Here is a 21106-nt window from a genome sequence, read left to right as displayed (position 1 = left end):
ACCGGCCTCCAGTTCTTCACCTCCCTAGGGTCACCCTTTTTGGGCAGTAGGGTTAGGACAGCCCTTCTGCAGCTTATTGGTAGTAACCCTACGGTTAAACTATCATTAACTACTGCTAGCCAATCCTCTCCCAACATAGCCCAAAAAGACTTAAAAAAGTCAACGGGAAGCCCATCAATGCCTGGTGCCCTTCCATTTTCCATGCCTTTTAATGCAATGTATAACTCCTGCAAAGACAATGGTTGCTCAAGCTCAACCTGAGCTTCTGCAGCCACCTGTGGGAGCCCATCAAGGAACTGCTGTGTCACTGTTTTATCCTCTTTGTACTCACACTTGTAGAGCTCAGCATAGAACTCTACTGCCCTCTTTCTAATTTCACTAGGGCTAGTGAGCTCTTGTCCAACAGCTGATTTGAGACAATGAATAATTTTTCTTTGTCCATTCTTTTTCTCTAAACCAAAGAAAAATTTGGATGAGGCATCCATTTCAGAGATTCCCTGAAACTTACTTCTCACCAATGCCCCCTGTGCTCTGATACCCAGCAGGTCTGCCAATGCAGCTTTTTTCCTCTTGAGGGCCTGATTATGGCCTCGATCTCCTGTGGTCTCAACCAACGTCATGAGTTCCACTATTTCAAACTCTAGGGCTTTCATTGATCTGGTGATATCCTTGGTGACATTCCTCGTGTATTGATTACAGAATTGTTGAATCTGGATTTTCCCTATATCCCACCACTGTTGAAGGGATACAAAACTGGCCTTTTGAGACCTCCACCTCTCCCAGAAAAAACTAAAACATTTCCTGAAGTGAGCATCACTCAATAAATTTATATTAAAATGCCAATATGCGCTTTTGGGTTTTACATCGTTAATGAACACCACCTCTGTTATTAAACAATGATCAGAAAATCCCACTGGGGTTATCACACTTGATTTACAGACCTGAGATTGATGCTCAAAACAATAAAACCTATCTAACCTGGCCATAGAGATGGTGTTCTCTCTCACATGCGCCCAGGTGTACTGCCTTGTGCCTCCATGTTGACTCCGCCAAATATCACACAGTTCATGTGTTACAATGAGGCGTTTTAAAAAAGTCCTTGAGGCTATATGAGGTTCTTGATGATTTCTATCTAAATCGCTGACTGTGCAGTTAAAATCCCCAGCAATAAATAAATAATCTTCATTGTTACATTTCTCAATGGTATTTGATAATGTCTCTAAAAAACATACCCTCTCAACTGCCACCACTGGGGCATATACATTTATCAGACACATAGTGATGTTTTCATACCTTGCTCTAACTTTTAATAACCTCCCCTCAACTACCTCTTCAACCTCATATGACAACGGCAAAAACCCTTTTGAGAACAAGATAGCCACACCCCCACTTTTTGAGTTTTTATGACTACACACCACTGTCCTCCCCCCACTCCTGTTGCCACATAACATAACATTTTCCAAATTACTATGCGTTTCTTGTAGAAAATTTATGTCACTTCCCTTTCCCCTAATTAACTCATACACTATGGCTCTTTTTTTACCATCTCTTGCCCCATTTACGTTTAAAGAAGAAATCTTAAAACTGCTCATGGATGAAAAAAATATACAGAGGAAGATACAGACACCACATCTCTTTACAGAGTTAAAACTGCAACTGAACTCTTTCATTTTCTTTAGAATTTACATCACTTATCACTCTCGTGACCACTTTCTTGAGTCTAGCAATTTCAGGGCTTGTCAAACCTCCCCCTGTAATTTTTGACATCAGAGACTTTGCTGATTCAATAAACAATTCACTTCCAGGGAAAAAATCTGTTATATTGTAATCCTGCATATATTTCTTCCCTTTTGTCAACTTCAGAAATTGACGTACCTTCTTAATCCCATACCTCCCTTCCACCCCATTTATCTCGCTATTTTGTTGTGACGCGTCAGATGACTCACTCTCGCTATCCTCCCCAGAAGAAAACTCCACCATCTCTACAACCTGTTCATCCTCAACTGATTTATCAATCTCTACCTTCCTCTTAGAATTAGACCCTTCACCACCCCTTAAATTCTTCCTCTTACTCCTCGGTACTTTGAAAACAGCTGCTTCCTTTTCCGTTATTTCAATCTCCTCTTTACCTCCAATTTCATTTTCCAGCACCACCTCAGCGACGGCAGTCGCAATCTCACCGACTGTTTCCCCTCCCTCTTTGTTCTGATCTACCACAATTGCCCCCGTATCCACAATGCCTTCCTCTCCTACTTTTCCAACCACATCTGCCCACCTTCTCCCTTCCCCTGCACCCTTAGCATGTTCATCCCTTCGCGGTGATGCGTTAGCTGCACCAGCACTAGAGCTACTACCGGACTCTGCGCGCTCATTCTCGGGACAACTACGCACCAAATGCCCCTCTCTTCCACAGCCAAAGCATTTCATTGATTCAGTAGAAGCGTAGAAGACATAATCAAATCCATCAATCTTAAAACTGAACGCTAAATTCAGTTCATCAACGTCCTTTTTTAAGATCATATGCACTTGTCTCCTATGAGACACGACATGTTTCAGCAACGGAGATTTGCATCCAAACAGAACCTTCTTTATTGTAGATACGATTTGACCATGACGAGATAACTCTCGCTCCAACACTTCATCTCTAACAAATGGTGGCACGTTAGACAGTATAACTTTCTTCGCCGGATTCTTAAGCGGAAATACCGGCGTCTGTGTCTCCCGCAACACAACACCCCTCTCAACCATCTTATTCACCTTTTCAATGGAATCTAAGAATATCACTACAGCGCTATTCATCCTTGAGGCTGATTTGATGCTATCATACCCAATGATAGCACCCACAGCCAAGCTACATTCTTCCACTGAACACCCGGCCGCAGCAGGAATCTTTACTCCATGCCGCCGACTAAGTTTTTCAAACTCCAAACTTCCACGAGTGGCCATTGCAACCAGCCCCACCCGCTGGTTGTGCCCTCGCGAAAACCAACCTCAACGATCCCACCACCCCTATACGTGCTTAGTGATAGTTAGACAAGATACCCTTAAAACAACTAAACTAATCAATATATATATATATACATACCAAAACCCAATAGAGTGAAAAGAATTCCAGTCGCTCTCACAATCACTCCTGCTTGACGACTCACTCCCAGCATGCACTCCGACGAGAGAGAGAGAGAGAGAGAGAGAGAGAGACAGAGAGAGAGAGACAGAGACAGAGACAGAGAGAGAGAGAGACAGAGAGAGAGACAGAGAGAGAAAGAGAGAGAGAGACAGAGAGACAGAGAGAGAGAGAGAGAGACACATGGAGAGAGTTAAATAAAAAAATATTACAAAATAAACATGACTGGAGCTTGAGACAATCCACCCCTCTCTCTCCCTCTTTCTCCTCCCTCTCTCGCCCCCTTACTCCTCCTTCTCTCTCCCCCTTCCTCCTTCCTCTCCCCCTTTCTCCTCCCTCTCTCTCCTCCCTCTCTCTCCCTCTTTGCTTCTCTTCTCTGTCTCGTTACTGAGGGCACATTAGCACTCGACTGCACTACTCCCAAACAAACACTCAGCCAGCGGCAGTCTGCTAACACTGTGCTCCCCCGTATTCATATCCCTGCTCCAGAAAAACATACAGCAAGCAACCCAAACAAACATGAACAACAGTCCTCACTCAAACTCACTGCAGAAAAAGACTAACAGGTCTTTCAATCCATCCTTAATGAGCTTTGGAACTGAGTAACGTCTGAGAAACACTAACCAAATGTACTTTGATTAAGGATGGCTCCTCTACATAATGATCCACCGTCACGATAAATTAAACCGCTCTTCTATTGGCTTTCTGGACGAACCGACCAATAAGGTCTAAGGACCGGACTCTAGGGAGGAAGTTCAGAGGTTAAACCCCCTGTATGTTTTAGCTTATTGACTGGCTACCTCAGTGGAGAGAGCAAACCCAGTTAACAGAGATCTCTAGACACTAAACAGTACAGATGGAATTAGGCCAAACCGTTTGTCATCAAATAGAAACCTGCTCATTTGGTTATGTGGTAAAGGTACGCTATGTGTTTCTGCATCGAGTCACAGTGCTAATCAGTGTCATTTGTTAGGCTAGCACAATTACTGCTGTGATTACATTTTCAAAAATGAACACTGAGTAGTGGGGCTGACTCTACTATTCCTGTAGCACAGATTGGTAAACTACTGTATTATCCTTCCTCCTTGGATGTCCATTTACATTACAACTAGCCTGTAGAAGTGACTTAATCAGGGTCAGTTAACCATACGGGACTGGCCCTGTTCATGGACCAGAAGTTGAGGAACCCTGAAATGGAGGCCTAAAACTAGCCTTACTAAACTCAGCAAAAAAAGAAACGTCCCTTTTTAAGGACTCGTCTTTCAAAGATAATTCGTAAAAATCCAAATAACTTCACAGTTCTTCATTGTAAAGCGTTTAAACACTGTTTCCCATGCTTGTTCAATGAACCATAAACAATTAATGAACATGCACCTGTGGAATGGTCGTTAAGACACTAACAGCTTACAGATGGTAGGCAATTAAGGTCACAGTTATGAAAACTTAAGACACTAAAGAGGCCTTTCTAATGACTCTGAAAAACACCAAAAGAAAGATGCCCAGGGTCCCTGCTCATCTGCGTGAACATGCCTTAGGCATGCTGCAAGGAGGCATTAGGACTGCAGATGTGGCCAGGGCAATAAATTGCAATGTCCGTACTGTAAGACGCCTAAGACAGCGCTACAGGGAGACAGGACGGACAGCTGATCGTCCTCGCAGTGGCAGACCACGTGTAACAACACATGCACAGGATCGGTACATCCGAACATCACACCTGCGGGACAGGTACAGGATGGCAACAACAACTGCCCGAGTTACACCAGGAACGCACAATCCCTCCATCAGTGCTCAGACTGTCCGCAATAGGCTGAGAGAGGCTGGACTGAGGGCTTGTAGGCCTGTTGTAAGGCAGGTCCTCACCAGACATCACCGGCAACAACATCGCCTATGGGCACAAACGCACCGTCGCTGGACCAGACAGGACTGGCAAAAAGTGCTCTTCACTGACGAGTCACGGTTTTGTCTCACCAGGGGTGATGGTCGGATTCGCGTTTATCGTCAAAGGAATGAGCGTTACACCGAGGCCTGTACTCTGGAGCGGGATCAATTTGGAGGTGGAGGGTCCGTCATGGTCTGGGGCGGTGTGTCACAGCATCATCGTCATTGCTTGACATCATGGGAAAATCAGCCAAGACCTCACATTTTAAATTTTTTAAATCAGCCAAGACCTCAGATTCTTTTTTTAGACCTCCACAAGTCTGGTTCATCCTTGGGAGCCTGAAGGTACCACGCTCATCTGTACAAACAATAGTACGCAACTATAAACACCATGGGACCACGCAGTCATAACGCTCAGGAAGGAGACGCGTTCTGTCTCCTAGAGATGAACGTACTTTGGTGCGAAAAGTGCAAATCAATCCCAGAACAACAGCGAAGAACCTTGTGAAGATGCTGGAGGAAACAGGTACAAAGGTATCTATATCCACAGTAAAACGAGTCCTATATCGACATAACCTGAAAGGCCGCTCAGCAAGGAAGAAGCCACTGCTCCAAAACAGCCATAAAAAAGCCAGACTACGGTTTGAAACTGCACATGGGGACAAAGATCATACTTTTTGGAGAAATGGCCTCTGGTCTGATGAAACAAAAATAGAACTGTTTGGCCCTAATGACCGTCGTTGTGTTCGGAGGAAAAATGGGGAGGCTTGCAAGCCGAAGAACACCATCCCAACCGTGAAGCACGGGGGTGGCAACATCATGTTGTGGGGGTGCTTTGCTGCAGGAGGGACTAGTGTACTTCATAAAATAGATGGTATCATGAGGCAGGAAAATGATGTGGATATATTGAAGCAACATCTCAAGACATCAGTCAGGAAGTTAAAGCTTGGTCGCAAATGGGTCTTCCAAATGGACAATGACCGCAAGCATACTTCCAAGTTGTGACAAAATGGCTTAAGGACAACAAGGTCAAGGTATTGGAGTGGCCATCACAAAGCCCTGACCTCAATCCTATAGAAAGTTTGTGGGCAGAACTGAAAAAGCGTGTGCGAGCAAGAAGGCTACCTGAAACGTTTGACCCAAGTTAAACAATTTAAAGGCAATGCTACCAAATACTAATTGAGTGTATGTAAACTTCTGACCCACTGGGAATGTGATGAAATAAATAAAAGCTGAAATAAATAATTCTCTCTACTATTATTCTGACATTTCACATTCTTAAAATAAAGTGGTGATGCTAACTGACCTAAGACGGGGAATTTTTACTAGGAATAAATGTCAGGAATTGTGAAAAATTGAGTTTAAATGTATTTGGCTAAGGTGTATGTAAACGTCCGACTTCAACTGTAAGTGTTCAGTCCCTTTGCTATGAGACTCGAAATTGAGCTCAGGTGCATCCTGTTTCCATTGATCATCCCTGAGATGTTTCTATAACTGGATTGGAGTCCACCTGTGGTAAATTCAGTTGATTGGACCTGATTTGGAAAGGCACACACCTGTCTATATAGTTGACAGTGCATGTCAGAGCAAAAGCCAAGCCATGAGGTCGAAGGAATTGTCCGTAGAGCTCAGAGACAGGATTGTGTCGAGGTACAGATCTGGGGAAGGGTACCAAAACATTTCTGCAGCACTGTGTTCTCCAAGAACACAGTGGCCTCCATCATTCTTAAATGGAAGAAGTTTGGAACCACCAAGACTCTTCCTACAGCTGGCCGCCCAGCCAAACAGAGCAATCGGGGGAGAAGGGCGGTGACCAAGAACTCAATGGTCACTGTGACAAAGCTCTAAAGTTCCTCTGTGGAGATGGGAGAACCTTCCAGAAGGACAACCATCTCTGCAGCACTCCACCAATCAGGCCTTTCTGGTACAGTGGCCAACGGAAGCCACTCCTCAGTAAAAGACACATGACAGCCCTCTTGGAATTTGCCAAAAGGCACCTAAAGGACTCTCAGACCATGAGAAACAAGATTCTCTGGTCTGATGAAACCAAGATTGAACTCTTTGGCCTGAATGCCATGCGTCACATCTGGAGGAAACCTGGCACCATCCCTACAGTGAAGCATAATGGTGGCAGCATCATGCTATGGGGATGTTTTTCAGCGGCAGGGACTGGGAGGCTAGTCAGGCTCGAGTTAAAGATGAACGGAGCAAAGTACAGAGAGAGATCCTTGATGAAAACCTGCTCCAGAGTGCTCAGAACCTTTGACTGGGGCGAAGGTTCAACTCCCAACAGGACAACGGCCCTAAGCAGCCAAGACAACGCAGGAGTGGCTTCAGGACAAGTCTCTGAATGTCCTAGAGTGGTCCAGCCAGAGCCCGGACTTGAAAATAGCTGTGCAGCAACGCGCCTCATACCCAAGACTCAAGGCTGTAATTGCTGCCAAAGGTGCTTCAACAAAGTACTGAGTAAAGGGTCTGAACACTTATGTAAATGTAATATTTTGTTTTTTGATTTTGTATAAATTTGAGGAAAAAAATGTAAACCTGTTTTTGCTGTGTCATTATGGGGTATTGTGTACAGATCAATGAGGAAAAAAATATATTTAATACATTTTAGAATAAGGCTGTAACGTAAGAAAATGTGGAAAAAGTCAAGGGGTGTGAATAGTTTCCGAATGCATTGTAGGAATAAATGCATGAAGTATGTACATAAGAGATGTGTTACTTTGAAAACTGCTGATACGTACCAGTATGTCGAGGAAGGCAGTTTGGATCAGTGTGATCTCTGTGTGTGTGTGTGTGACAGTCAGTCCTTACCAGTATGTCAAGGCAGGCAGCTTTAAGCAGCGTGATCTGGTCAGCTATGGTGAGTCCTGTGAAGCCAGGCACTCGTTTGGCAAACTCCACGATCTTTATAATGCACTTAGTAGCCAGCTCACTGAACTTATCCCACAGGCCCAGGTCCAGCCTCACACGTTGTTCCGCACTCGACTTCTGGAGGGGAGAGAGAGGACACACTCATGCATTAGCAGGCATGCACACACACACACGGAGACACACACACACACGGAGACACACAGACACACACACAGAGACACACAGACACACGGAGACACACAGACACACACACGGAGACACACAGACACACGGAGACACACACACGGAGACACACACACACACACACACACACACACACGGAGACACACAGACACACACACGGAGACACACACACACACACGGAGACACACAGACACACACACACACATAGAAACAAACACAAACAGAGAGTCAGGCGAGAGGCACCGTCATGATGAGACAACGAGTTGCTAATGATCTCCAGTCTTCACCCATTCACTATATCTCACTGTATATAAATAATACACTATATCTCACTGTATATAAATAATACACTATATCTCACTGTATATAAATAATACACTGTATCTCACTGTATATAAATAATACACTGTATCTCACTGTATATAAATAATACACTATATCTCACTGTATATAAATAATACACTATATCTCACTGTATATAAATAATACACTATATCTCACTGTATATAAATAATACACTATATCTCACTGTATATAAATAATACACTGTATCTCACTGTATATAAATAATACACTATATCTCACTGTATATAAATAATACACTATATCTCACTGTATATAAATAATACACTGTATCTCACTGTATATAAATAATACACTGTATCTCACTGTATATAAATAATACACTGTATCTCACTGTATATAAATAATACACTATATCTCACTGTATATAAATAATACACTGTATCTCACTGTATATAAATAATACACTATATCTCACTGTATATAAATAATACACTATATCTCACTGTATATAAATAATACACTGTATCTCACTGTATATAAATAATACACTATATCTCACTGTATATAAATAATACACTGTATCTCACTGTATATAAATAATACACTATATCTCACTGTATATAAATAATACACTATATCTCACTGTATATAAATAATACACTGTATCTCACTGTATATAAATAATACACTGTATCTCACTGTATATAAATAATACACTATATCTCACTGTATATAAATAATACACTGTATCTCACTGTATATAAATAACACACTGTATCTCACTGTATATAATTAATACACTATATCTCACTGTATATAAATAATACACTGTATCTCACTGTATATAAATAATACACTATATCTCACTGTATATAAATAATACACTATATCTCACTGTATATAAATAATACACTGTATCTCACTGTATATAAATAATACACTATATCTCACTGTATATAAATAATACACTATATCTCACTGTATATAAATAATACACTATATCTCACTGTATATAAATAATACACTGTATCTCACTGTATATAAATAATACACTATATCTCACTGTATATAAATAATACACTATATCTCACTGTATATAAATAATACACTATATCTCACTGTATATAAATAATACACTCTCCACCATGAGACTATAGAACATTCAGCGGTTGTTGTTGTTGTCATAAATAGAGCCGAGCAGAGAGGACTGGGCTGCGGTAATGAGTGAGAAAGAGCAGGAGGAGAGGAAAGAGAGAGAACAGGAATCAGCCATAAAACTGTGACAGGTAGCAGGGAGCACTTTGAAGTGAGAGGAATGGAGTTAAAGTATCTATATGGGCCAAGCCCTACACTAACATACTGAGAGGACAGGAGGAGGAGGAGAGAGGAGGGAGGAGGAGAGGAGGAGAAGGAGAGGAGGAGGAGTAGAGAGGAGAGGAGGAAGAGGAGGAGAGAGAGAGAGGAGGAGGAGGAGGAGGAAGAGGAGAGAGAAAGAAAGCAGATAGAGTAAAAGGGAAAGGATAAGGAAATACAGAGGAATAAAGAGGAGGTGAGAGACGGGGAAATGGCAAGCCATTAGGGAGAGGAGGATAGTGACAGGGCTAGGAATGAAAGAAGAGATGGAGAGAGAAAGAGAGATGGAGAGAGAGAGGAAGACAGGAATGAGACAATGTGGGAGGAGGAGGAGGATAAATTGAAAGAGAAAGTGAATGAGAGGGAGGAAGACAGACAGAGTAAACAGAGACTTGGGGATGATGAGGCGTGGGTGTGGAAACATCTCACTCCCTGCCCTTGTTATAAAGTTGTTCTAAAGACTTTCATAAACAACTTCCTCTTCAGTCCTGATCTGACAGCGTCTACAGCTTTATATAATCATCTCCCACGTATTGACAGTCAGATCATCTCTAAATACTGAATTAATATATGCAAATAAAGTTGTTTTCATCAGCAGTAGTTTGTCTTTGGTGAGAAAGTGAGGAGGAGGAGGAAAGTCCAAAGTCAGCAGACAAGTTGATTCAAAGCAGAGGAGAATAGGCTGAGATGGGAGGAGGGAGGGATGGAATGTGGGATGGAGGAATATGAGAGAGAGAGTCCAGAGAGAGAGAGAGAGAGAGAGAGAGTCCAGAGCGTGATAGATAGAGTCCAGAGAGCGTGAGAGAGAGTCCAGAGAGCGTGAGAGAGAGAGAGTCCAGAGAGCGTGAGAGAGAGTGAGAGAGAGAGAGTCCAGAGAGCGTGAGAGAGAGAGAGAGAGAGAGACCGGGAAAGAGAGTCCAGTGAGAGAGAGAGAGAGAGAGAGAGAGAGAGAGAGAGAGAGAGAGAGAGACCGGGAAAGAGAGTCCAGAGATAGAGAGAGAGGTCATGATCAGATGAGCTCCTGCATTTTTCAGCATTTTCTTTAAAAAATATAGATTTAGAGTTAGTTAAACTTGGATTTTTTGTCAGGAACACATACAGGATGCTACCCTCTACAACATAACCCTAAATTCAAATCAAAACTCAAAACCTACAACCTGATTTTGGACGGAATTACGGAATCACCTGAAAGATTCACAACTACCAAGGATTATTACACAGCAAATTCTCTGGAAAACAACAGTAACCTGAAAACACCACCCAACCTGGAACTGAGTGAGTAATGTTTAGTCTGAAACTATATTCTATTGCCAAAAGCCAAGAAGAAAAATACATGACATTACTCTATAAGCATTGAATGAAACATAATTGCCAAGCTTGATACAGCTTCAACTAGCACTGACGTGTCAAGTGAGAGGTGTCAAAGACCATTAGCCCAACAATGGCAGGAGAGTCGAATAGTCTACCCCAACCAAATGGAGAGGCCTTAGAAGCTCCCTCCTGCTGTTCAGAGGTAATTAAAATACAGTACCCTGGGAGTGTAAAGAATGACAAGGCAAGAAAAGAGCACAAAATGAAGCTCCTTATGGAAAATCAAGAGACACTTTTTGCTGACTATTACAAAAATGGGAACATCAGCAACCTTATCTTCCACACAAACCATCCCCTGGCATGGCACAGTGCTATATTAGCACACTACCCCTCTGTTAAGAGAGGGGGGGTTAACGAGGGGTGGAAACTCAGGATACTTGACAACGAGGACTCTGAGTCAGCTAACATAAATCTATATAAGTCTGGAACAGTATTGGTACAGGGCAACCCCAAACAGTTTCAGCTGGACTTTCACCTAATCAAAGAATTAGCCCAGCAGGAGAAGCTCTCCCTTGATAAAGATACCCCCACCCCAAGGCGGGTCAGACCAAAACTCTTCATCATATAACCCCACAGACGAGCAACCCTCAGCAGACAGTCAACCTCCCAGTACAGAGCACTTCTCCCTCATTGAAATGAAGGATAAATTCACCCAGCTGGAGGTAAGGCAGGTTGAGCTGGAACAGCAGGTGATTACACTCCAGTCAGCACAGACCCAGACAACAGTCCAGCACAACAACACCCCCTTAACCAGACCAGGAGAGCTGGAGGTGGAGAGAGACACATCTGGACTCTGGACAGTTAAGAGACAACTTCAACTGGAGAAAGAGCAGAAGCAGGAGCAGGAGCAGAACAGAGCACTAGAGGAGAGGATCAGACTGCTGGAGGAGAGGGAGAGGGGGATGGAGGAGAGGATCAGACTGCTGGAGGAGAGGTTGAGGGGGATGGCATGTGACAGAGAACAACCCACTAGGGAGGTGGCCATCCCCACAGAGAAGCCAGCAGAACAGCCCACCTCATCACCCGACAAAAGTCTCGACACCACAGCAGAACAGTCCACACCAGACCCTGACCATAGAGTCAACATCACAGCAGAACAGACAAAAGAAAAACCCCAAGCCCAGCAGCTCTCACCCCCCCTGAGCACCCCCCCTGTCAGCCACCCTGATAGCCCTCCTGACAACCCCCCCACACCCACTGAGGACAAACACAAGACACAGATTTTTCTCCTTATGGACTCAAATGGGAAATTTATAGAAGAAAAAAAACTTTTTCCCAAACACAGTGTGTCTAAACTCTGGTGTCCAAACACCCAGTGCGCCCTAGACCTTCTGTCTGAGGACAAACTAGGCTCACCTAGCCACATAATAATACACACAGGCACAAACGACCTGAGAGCACAGCAGGAAAGGGTGGCCACAGCACTGAAGGGAGTGATTGAAAAAGCTTCTTCTACTTTCCCCAATGCACAAGTGGTTATCTCCACCCTGCTACCACGAAAAGACTTCCACCCTGCTACAATACAGCGGGTAAACGCAAGCATCTCCCGTGACTGTGCCTCAAAACCAAATGTTTTCCTGGCCCACCACTCCACCCTGGACTTGAACAGCCTCTATGACCAGGTCCACCTCTACAAGGCAGCAGTGCCCACCTTTGCCCGGACTCTAAAGGACATCGCTCTCAAACGCAGCCCCAACACTTCACACAGGAGCAACAGATCAATAGACACCCCGCCCAGACCAGCGAGACACCCTCCAAGACCTTCAGCACCCCACCCTGGACCTACACATAGAGGACCCACGCCAAGAGGACCTACATCCAGACCACAGCACCCCCAGACACACCCCCACCCCAACCAATCAACACCCCCCCCACATCAACCATGCCCACACCCAATTTAGGCCCCCTCAGATCAGACCTATGCCACTCCTGCCCACCCCATGCACCCCACCCCCGCAGAGAGGGCATCAACATGGAAGTCACACATACGCCCAGGTAGTGAGCGGGCAAACAGGCCCAACCCCCACTCTTACACTCGCCCAAGCCAACGGCATGTACCAGATGCTCAGCAGGCTCTGCTCACACTTACTGGCCTGAGGCCAAACCACGACCAACAACATTGGACACTTTATGGAACAAAAAGCCTTCACTATATCATCCTGGAATATCCAAGGCCTGAGGTCATCTGCCTTTGGCCTAAAGAGCAGGAACCCGGACTTCACCAAAGAAATCGGTAATGCAGACATTGTCATCCTGCAAGAAACCTGGTACAGAGGAGACGGACCCACTGGTTGCCCTCTAGGTTACAGAGAGCTGGTAGTCCCATCCACCAAACTACCAGGTGTGAAACAGGGAAGGGACTCAGGGGGAATGCTAATTTGGTATAGAGCAGACCTAACTCACTCCATTAAATTAATCAAAACAGGAACATTTTACATTTGGCTAGAAATTCAAAAGGAAATTATCTTAACAGAGAAAAATGTCCTCCTGTGTGCTACCTATATCCCCCCACTAGAATCCCCATACTTTAATGAAGACAGCTTCTCCATCCTGAAGGAGGAAATCAATCATTTCCAGGCCCAGGGACATGTATTAGTCTGTGGCGACCTAAATGCCAGAACTGGACAAGAACCTGACACCCTCAGCACACAGGGGGACAAACACCTGCCTGCAGGTGACAGCATTCCCTCCCCCATATGCCCCCCTAGGCACAACTATGACAACATAACCAACAAAAACGGGTCACAACTCCTGCAGCTCTGTCGCACGCTGGGTATGTACATAGTCAATGGTAGGCTTCGAGGGGACTCCTATGGTAGGTTCACCTATAGCTCATCTCTTGGCAGTAGCACTGTAGACTACTTTATCACTGACCTCAACCCAGAGTCTCTCAGAGCGTTCACAGTCAGCCCACTGACACCCCTATCAGACCACAGCAAAATCACAGTCTACTTGAACAGAGCAATACTCAATCATGAGGCATCAAAGCCAAAGGAACTGAGTAACATTAAGAAATGCTATAGATGGAAGGAATGCAGTTTGGAAACCTACCAAAACACAATTAGACAACAGCAAATTCAATCCCTTTTAGACAACTTCCTGGGTAAAACGTTCCACTGCAATAGTGAAGGTGTAAACTTGGCAGTAGAAAATCTTAACAGTATATTTGACCTCTCAGCTTCCCTGTCAAATCTAAAAATCTCAAATAGAAAACCAAAGAAAATGAACAACAATGACAAATGGTTTGATGAAGAATGCAAAAATCTAAGAAATAAATTGAGAAACCTGTCCAACCAAAAACATAGAGACCCAGAAAACCTGAGTCTACGCCTTCACTATGGTGAATCACTAAAACAATACAGAAATACACTACGGAAAAAGAAGGAACAGCACGTCAGAAATCAGCTCAATGTAATTGAAGAATCCATAGACTCTAACCACTTCTGGGAAAATTGGAAAACACTAAACAAACAACAACACGAAGAATTATCTATCCAAAATGGAGATGTATGGGTAAACCACTTCTCCAATCTTTTTGGCTCTATAACAAAGAATAAAGAGCAAAAACATATACATGATCAAATACAAATCCTAGAATCAACTATTAAAGACTACCAGAACCCACTGGATTCTCCAATTACCTTGAACGAGTTACAGGACAAAATAAAAACCCTCCAACCCAAAAAGGCCTGTGGTGTTGATGGTATCCTTAATGAAATGATCAAATATACAGACAACAAATTCCAATTGGCTATACTAAAACTCTTTAACATCGTCCTTAGCTCTGGCATCTTCCCCAATATTTGGAACCAAGGACTGATCACCCCAATCCACAAAAGTGGAGACAAATTTGACCCCAATAACTACCGTGGAATATGCGTCAACAGTAACCTTGGGAAAATACTCTGCATTATCATTAACAGCAGACTCGTACATTTCCTCAATGAAAACAATGTACTGAGCAAATGTCAAATTGGCTTTTTACCAAATTACCGTACAACAGACCATGTATTCACCCTACACACCCTAATTGACAACCAAACAAACCAAAACAAAGGCAAAGTCTTCTCATGCTTTGTTGACTTCAAAAAAGCCTTCGACTCAATTTGGCATGAGGGTCTGCTATACAAATTGATGGAAAGTGGTGTTGGGGGTAAAACATACGACATTATAAAATCCATGTACACAAACAACAAGTGTGCGGTTAAAATTGGCAAAAAACACACACATTTCTTCACACAGGGTCGTGGGGTGAGACAGGGATGCAGCTTAAGCCCCAACCTCTTCAACATATATATCAACGAATTGGCGCGGGCACTAGAACAGTCTGCAGCACCCGGCCTCACCCTACTAGACTCTGAAGTCAAATGTCTACTGTTTGCTGATGATCTGGTGCTTCTGTCACCAACCAAGGAGGGCCTACAGCAGCACCTAGATCTTCTGCACAGATTCTGTCAGACCTGGGCCCTGACAGTAAATCTCAGTAAGACCAAAATAATGGTGTTCCAAAAAAGGTCCAGTCGCCAGGACCACAAATTCCATCTAGACACTGTTGCCCTAGAGCACACAAAAAACTATACATACCTCGGCCTAAACATCAGCGCCACAGGTAACTTCCACAAAGCTGTGAACGATCTGAGAGACAAGGCAAGAAGGGCATTCTATGCCATCAAAAGGAACATAAATTTCAACATACCAATTAGGATCTGGCTAAAAATACTTGAATCAGTCATAGAGCCCATTGCCCTTTATGGTTGTGAGGTCTGGGGTCCGCTCACCAACCAAGATTTCACAAAATGGGACAAACACCAAATTGAGACTCTGCATGCAGAATTCTGCAAAAATATCCTCCGTGTACAACGTAGAACACCAAATAATGCATGCAGAGCAGAATTAGGCCGATACCCACTAATTATCAAAATCCAGAAAAGAGCCGTTAAATTCTACAACCACCTAAAAGGAAGCGATTCCCAAACCTTCCATAACAAAGCCATCACCTACAGAGAGATGAACCTGGAGAAGAGTCCCCTAAGCAAGCTGGTCCTAGGGCTCTGTTCACAAACACAAACACACCCCACAGAGCCCCAGGACAACAGCACAATTAGACCCAACCAAATCATGAGAAAACAAAAAGATAATTACTTGACACATTGGAAAGAATTAACAAAAAAACAGAGCAAACTAGAATGCTATTTGGCCCTAAACAGAGAGTACACAGTGGCAGAATACCTGACCACTGTGACTGACCCAAACTTAAGGAAAGCTTTGACTATGTACAGACTCAGTGAGCATAGCCTTGCTATTGAGAAAGGCCGCCGTAGGCAGACATGGCTCTCAAGAGAAGACAGGCTATGTGCTCACTGCCCACAAAATGAGGTGGAAACTGAGCTGCACTTCCTAACCTCCTGCCCAATGTATGACCATATTAGAGAGACATATTTCCCACAGATTACACAGATCCACAAAGAATTTGAAAACAAATCCAATTTTGATAAACTCCCATATCTACTGGGAGAAATTCCACAGTGTGCCATCACAGCAGCAAGATTTGTGACCTGTCGCCACAAGAAAAGGGCAACCAGTGAAGAACAAACACCATTGTAAATACAACCCATATTTATGCTTATTTATTTTAACTTGTGTGCTTTAACCATTTGTACATTGTTACAACACTGTATATATATAATATAACATTTGTAATGTCTTTATTGTTTTGAAACTTCTGTATGTGTAATGTTTACTGTTAATTTGTATTGTTTATTTCACTTTTGTATAATATCTACCTCACTTGCTTTGGCAATGTTAACACATGTTTCCCATGCCAATAAAGCCCCTTGAATTGAATTGAATTGAATTGAGAGAGAGAGATAGAGAGATAGAGCTTGAGAGAAAGAGAAAAAACAGGGAAAGAAAAGAGGCAAACAAAGCATCATTTTGGGAATTGCTTACATTACTGTGTGTGTGTGCTTTTGTGCAGGAAGTGTGTGTTTAATATTACTGTGGATGGAGCAGCTGATGATCATTTGTGCCATTTCATGTAAACTATCTAAAAACAAACAAATGATTGTCTTTAGCTAGTTTACATGAAATGGCCCATCTGTTCTGGATGGCTGGGCCATGCCAGCCGGCCTGCCTGTGATCACAGCAAGGGGAGAGACACACACACACAGGTTGAAGTGTGTCTGTGTTTGCGTGCATGTTTGTGTGTGTGTGTGTTTGCTGCGTGTGTGTGTGTGAGTGAGTGTGTTAAGGTGTGCACAAGTTTTTGACATTCTATTGACAGTGAACTGTAGCCATAGAAAAAGTTAAACTATCGACCCCAAACAACTTTGCATAAATAAATGTTTAATTCTATTCAGTGGAAACTGCATAACTATTTGACTTTCACAGTTGAGAAAATAAATGAAACACAAACGTCTTCCTCCTATTGACTTCACAGTCAAAGAAAGAGACAGACAGAGAAAAATGAGAAAGAGTGGCCTTTTGAATTGAATGGAATTGAATTAAGAGACAGAGAGAGAGAAACAGAGAGCGAAAGAGAGAGAGAGAGAGACAGAGAGAGACAGAGAGATAAATACAAAGAGAGAGACAGAGACAGAGACAGAGAGAGAGAGAGACAGAGAGAGACAGAGAGAGAGAGAGAGATAAATACAAAGAGAGAGACAGAGACAGAGACAGAGACAGAGACAGAGAGAGAGAGAGAGAGAGAGAGAGAGAGAGAGATGGAGCGAGAGAGACAGAGAGAGAGCGAGACAGAGAGACTGAGAGACAGAGAGAGAGAGATGAGTAGATAGGACGTGGGGTTAAGTGAGAGGGACATTAGGTGTGTTTAAATCACTGTGAACGAGCTGCAGCAAGCAGCAACCACTACAGACACACATCTCACTTCTTACTGACAATACATACTACTGTACTGTGTGTCGCTCCTGACTGACAATACATACTACTGTACTGTGTGTCGCTCCTGTCTGACAATACATACTAATGTACTGTGTGTCACTGACAATACATACTACTGTACTGTGTGTCGCTTCTGACTGACAATACATACTAATGTACTGTGTGTCACTGACAATACATACTACTGTACTGTGTGTCACTGACAATACATACTAATGTACTGTGTGTCACTGACAATACATATTATTGTACTGTGTGTCACTGACAATACATACTAATGTACTGTGTGTCACTGACAATACATACTACTGTACTGTGTGTCACTGACAATACATACTACTGTACTGTGTGTCGCTCCTGACTGACAATACATACTAATGTACTGTGTGTCACTGAGAATACATACTACTGTACTGTGTGTCACTTCTGACTGACAATACATACTACTGTACTGTGTGTCGCTTCTGACTGACAATACATACTAATGTACTGTGTGTCACTGACAATACATACTAATGTACTGTGTGTCACTGACAATACATACTACTGTACTGTGTGTCGCTTCTGACTGACAATACATACTAATGTACTGTGTGTCACTGACAATACATAATACTGTACTGTGTGTCGCTTCTGACTGACAATACATACTAATGTACTGTGTGTCACTGATAATACATACTAATGTACTGTGTGTCACTGACAATACATACTACTGTACTGTGTGTCACTGACAATACATACTACTGTACTGTGTGTCGCTCCTGTCTGACAATACATACTAATGTACTGTGTGTCACTGACAATACATACTACTGTACTGTGTGTCGCTTCTGACTGACAATACATACTAATGTACTGTGTGTCACTGACAATACATACTACTGTACTGTGTGTCACTAACAATACATACTAATGTACTGTGTGTCACTGACAATACATATTATTGTACTGTGTGTCACTGACAATACATACTAATGTACTGTGTGTCACTGACAATACATACTACTGTACTGTGTGTCACTGACAATACATACTACTGTACTGTGTGTCGCTCCTGACTGACAATACATACTAATGTACTGTGTGTCACTGAGAATACATACTACTGTACTGTGTGTCACTTCTGACTGACAATACATACTACTGTACTGTGTGTCGCTTCTGACTGACAATACATACTAATGTACTGTGTGTCACTGACAATACATACTAATGTACTGTGTGTCACTGACAATACATACTACTGTACTGTGTGTCGCTTCTGACTGACAATACATACTAATGTACTGTGTGTCACTGACAATACATAATACTGTACTGTGTGTCGCTTCTGACTGACAATACATACTAATGTACTGTGTGTCACTGACAATACATACTAATGTACTGTGTGTCACTGACAATACATACTACTGTACTGTGTGTCGCTTCTGACTGACAATACATACTAATGTACTGTGTGTCACTGACAATACATAATACTGTACTGTGTGTCGCTTCTGACTGACAATACATACTAATGTACTGTGTGTCACTGACAATACATACTAATGTACTGTGTGTCACTGACAATACATACTACTGTACTGTGTGTCGCTTCTGACTGACAATACATACTAATGTACTGTGTGTCACTGACAATACATACTACTGTACTGTGTGTCACTGACAATACATACTACTGTACTGTGTGTCGCTTCTGACTGACAATACATACTAATGTACTGTGTGTCGCTCCTGACTGACAATACATACTAATGTACTGTGTGTCACTGACAATACATACTACTGTACTGTGTGTCGCTTCTGACTGACAATACATACTACTGTACTGTGTGTCGCTTCTGACTGACAATACATACTAATGTACTGTGTGTCACTGACAATACATAATACTGTACTGTGTGTCGCTTCTGACTGACAATACATACTAATGTACTGTGTGTCACTGACAATACATACTAATGTACTGTGTGTCACTGACAATACATACTACTGTACTGTGTGTCACTGACAATACATACTACTGTACTGTGTGTCGCTTCTGACTGACAATACATACTAATGTACTGTGTGTCACTGACAATACATACTACTGTACTGTGTGTCGCTTCTGACTGACAATACATACTAATGTACTGTGTGTCACTGACAATACATACTACTGTACTGTGTGTCACTGACAATACATACTAATGTACTGTGTGTCACTGACAATACATACTACTGTACTGTGTGTCGCTTCTGACTGACAATACATACTAATGTACTGTGTGTCACTGACAATACATAATACTGTACTGTGTGTCGCTTCTGACTGACAATACATACTAATGTACTGTGTGTCACTGACAATACATACTAATGTACTGTGTGTCACTGACAATACATACTACTGTACTGTGTGTCGCTTCTGACTGACAATACATACTAATGTACTGTGTGTCACTGACAATACATAATACTGTACTGTGTGTCGCTTCTGACTGACAATACATACTAATGTACTGTGTGTCACTGACAATACATACTAATGTACTGTGTGTCACTGACAATACATACTACTGTACTGTGTGTCGCTTCTGACTGACAATACATACTAATGTACTGTGTGTCACTGACAATACATACTACTGTACTGTGTGTCACTGACAATACATACTACTGTACTGTGTGTCGCTTCTGACTGACAATACATACTAATGTACTGTGTGTCGCTCCTGACTGACAATACATACTAATGTACTGTGTGTCACTGACAATACATACTACTGTACTGTGTGTCGCTTCTGACTGACAATACATACTACTGTACTGTGTGTCGCTTCTGACTGACAATACATACTAATGTACTGTGTGTCACTGACAATACATAATACTGTACTGTGTGTCGCTTCTGACTGACAATACATACTAATGTACTGTGTGTCACTGACAATACATACTAATGTACTGTGTGTCACTGACAATACATACTACTGTACTGTGTGTCACTGACAATACATACTACTGTACTGTGTGTCGCTTCTGACTGACAATACATACTAATGTACTGTGTGTCACTGACAATACATACTACTGTACTGTGTGTCGCTTCTGACTGACAATACA

The 21106-nt window shown here is 42.7% G+C and overlaps 1 protein-coding gene across 1 annotated transcript in view; it reads right to left on the bottom strand.

The window, feature by feature from the left end:
- The window catches only part of LOC120027037 (retinoic acid receptor alpha-A-like), a 150797-nt gene that overhangs the window by 14378 nt on the left and 115313 nt on the right, over window positions 1–21106 (bottom strand). The window contains exon 5 of the mRNA XM_038971881.1: window positions 7820–7996. Coding sequence (XP_038827809.1) covers window positions 7820–7996 — 177 coding nt within the window. The remainder of the gene's footprint in view (window positions 1–7819; window positions 7997–21106) is intronic.

Source organism: Salvelinus namaycush, chromosome 32, assembly GCF_016432855.1.
Source record: "Salvelinus namaycush isolate Seneca chromosome 32, SaNama_1.0, whole genome shotgun sequence".
In the NCBI taxonomy this organism is placed as follows: Eukaryota; Metazoa; Chordata; class Actinopteri; order Salmoniformes; family Salmonidae; genus Salvelinus; species Salvelinus namaycush.
Note: the sequence above shows the minus strand (reverse complement) of the source record. Positions and strands in the feature narration are given on the sequence as shown.